At 43.8% G+C, this 1893-nt stretch overlaps 1 protein-coding gene across 1 annotated transcript in view; it reads left to right on the plus strand.

Moving 5' to 3' along the window:
* The window catches only part of LOC131046401 (L-type lectin-domain containing receptor kinase SIT2-like), a 2378-nt gene extending 685 nt beyond the window's left edge, over positions 1 to 1693 (plus strand). The window contains exon 1 of the mRNA XM_057980141.2: positions 1 to 1693. This exon is cut by the window's left edge and continues 685 nt beyond it. Coding sequence (XP_057836124.2) covers positions 1 to 1503 — 1503 coding nt within the window. The 3' untranslated portion in view covers positions 1504 to 1693.
* Positions 1694 to 1893: the final 200 nt, after the last annotated feature.

Genomic DNA, 1893 nt, shown 5'->3' on the forward strand with positions numbered 1-1893 from the left:
CTCAATGATCTCAAGTCTGTAAACTCTACGCCTGCCGGCTTCTGGACTGCCAACAATCAGTTCCGAGATTTGGATCTCAAAAGTGGACAGAATATTCAGGCTTGGATTGATTATGACGATCTTCAAAACGACCTCAAAGTCACCATTGCCCAGGCTGGTCTTGATCGCCCAAAAAAACCACTGTTATATATGAAAAATATATCCCTGTCCAACATTCTCGAAGATGAAATGTACGTTGGTTTCTCTGCAGCTACGGGAGTCATTTATGAAGAGAATTACATCTTGGCCTGGAGCTTTACTACAAATGGAACCGCCCCGTCCCTGAATACATCTAATCTTCCATCCTTTATACACAAAAAATCCAAGAGCTCAAACACCAGACTTATAGCTGGCATAAGCACAGCTTGCGTCGTCCTCATTCTCCTCGTAGTGGTAGGAGCATCGCTTGGCCGGTTGAAGAGAAACCAGTACAGAGATATCATCGAAGAATGGGAAGAGGAGTATTGGCCTCACAGGTTTAAGTATAAAGAACTACATATTGCAACCAAGGGCTTCGGAGACGAAGAACTTTTGGGATCTGGAGGCTTCAGCCAAGTCTACAGAGGAGTTCTTCCCACAAACGGAATCCAGGTAGCGGTGAAATGTATTCCGAGAGAAACAGATGATGGGGTTAAGGAATTCATAGCAGAGATCTCCAGCCTTGGTCGCCTTCAACATCGAAATCTTCTGCAGATCAGAGGGTTCTGCAGGCGGAAAAAGCAGCTATTCATAGTTTATGACTACATGCCAAATGGAAGCCTGGAGAAAATGATATTTGGAAACCCAAAGATTGTGTTAGGATGGACTCAGAGGTACAGAGTCCTCAGGGATGTCGCTGCGGGGTTGCTGTACCTTCACGAAGAGTGGGAGCATCGCGTAGTGCACAGAGACATCAAGTCCAGCAATGTTTTGCTGGACTCGGAATTCAATGGAAAGCTCGGGGACTTCGGCCTTGCCCGTCTGTACGAGCATAACGAAAACTCGCACACTACTCGTGTGGTAGGAACGCTGGGGTACATCGCACCAGAGCTCATACACACGGGAAAGGCAAGTCCCGCCACAGATGTGTTCGGCTTTGGTATTTTGATGTTGGAGATTGCATGCGGGAGGAGACCTGTCGATCCATCTCTCCAGCCTTCTCAAACGGTCATGGTGGACTGGTTGAGAGAGCTGCATGCCAATGGCAGGCTCATGGATGGAGCAGACCCGAATCTTTGTGGGCAATATGTTGAAGCTGAGATGGAGAAAGTGCTCACATTGGGGCTGCAGTGTTGTAGTCCTCAGCCAGAAAGTAGGCCTGGCACGAGACAAGTTCTGCAAAAACTTGAAGAAGAAGCTCCAATTCCAGATTTGTATGCTCCGTTTCAATTGGAAATGAGTCTAGCCAGCAATAGTTGGAGATCTCCTACAAGTTTCAGTCGTAGCACAGATGCTTCCATTTCCACTTCTCTTGACGGACTATAGTCTCTATGCAATCTGGTCAAGCTCGTTTTCTGACAGTGTTATGGTTAATATGATGGATCTTTGTGTTCTGTACTGTTGGTGCTGTTATCTTCTTGTTAGTGTCTGTATATTCTTCTTGTTAGGGAATCAGCTTGGATTTTAGACTTAGCGATGTAAGCATTTCCATTCAATGAGTATTTGTAGTTTAGCATATCTTTTAATGGCAGCATTTGCTTTGTCAGTCGAAAATAGTTGGCTCTGATGCTAATATTACAATTTGCTCTCGTAATTCACGAATTACTTATAATTAAAATTAAATTTATATGAAAATTTACTAAAATTATATATATAAATAAATTTTAATTTTTAATGAGGTTATTTCGTCGGAAGTATTCGAATCTCCTCCTACGG

Source organism: Cryptomeria japonica, chromosome 7, assembly GCF_030272615.1.
Source record: "Cryptomeria japonica chromosome 7, Sugi_1.0, whole genome shotgun sequence".
Classification (NCBI taxonomy): Eukaryota; Viridiplantae; Streptophyta; class Pinopsida; order Cupressales; family Cupressaceae; genus Cryptomeria; species Cryptomeria japonica.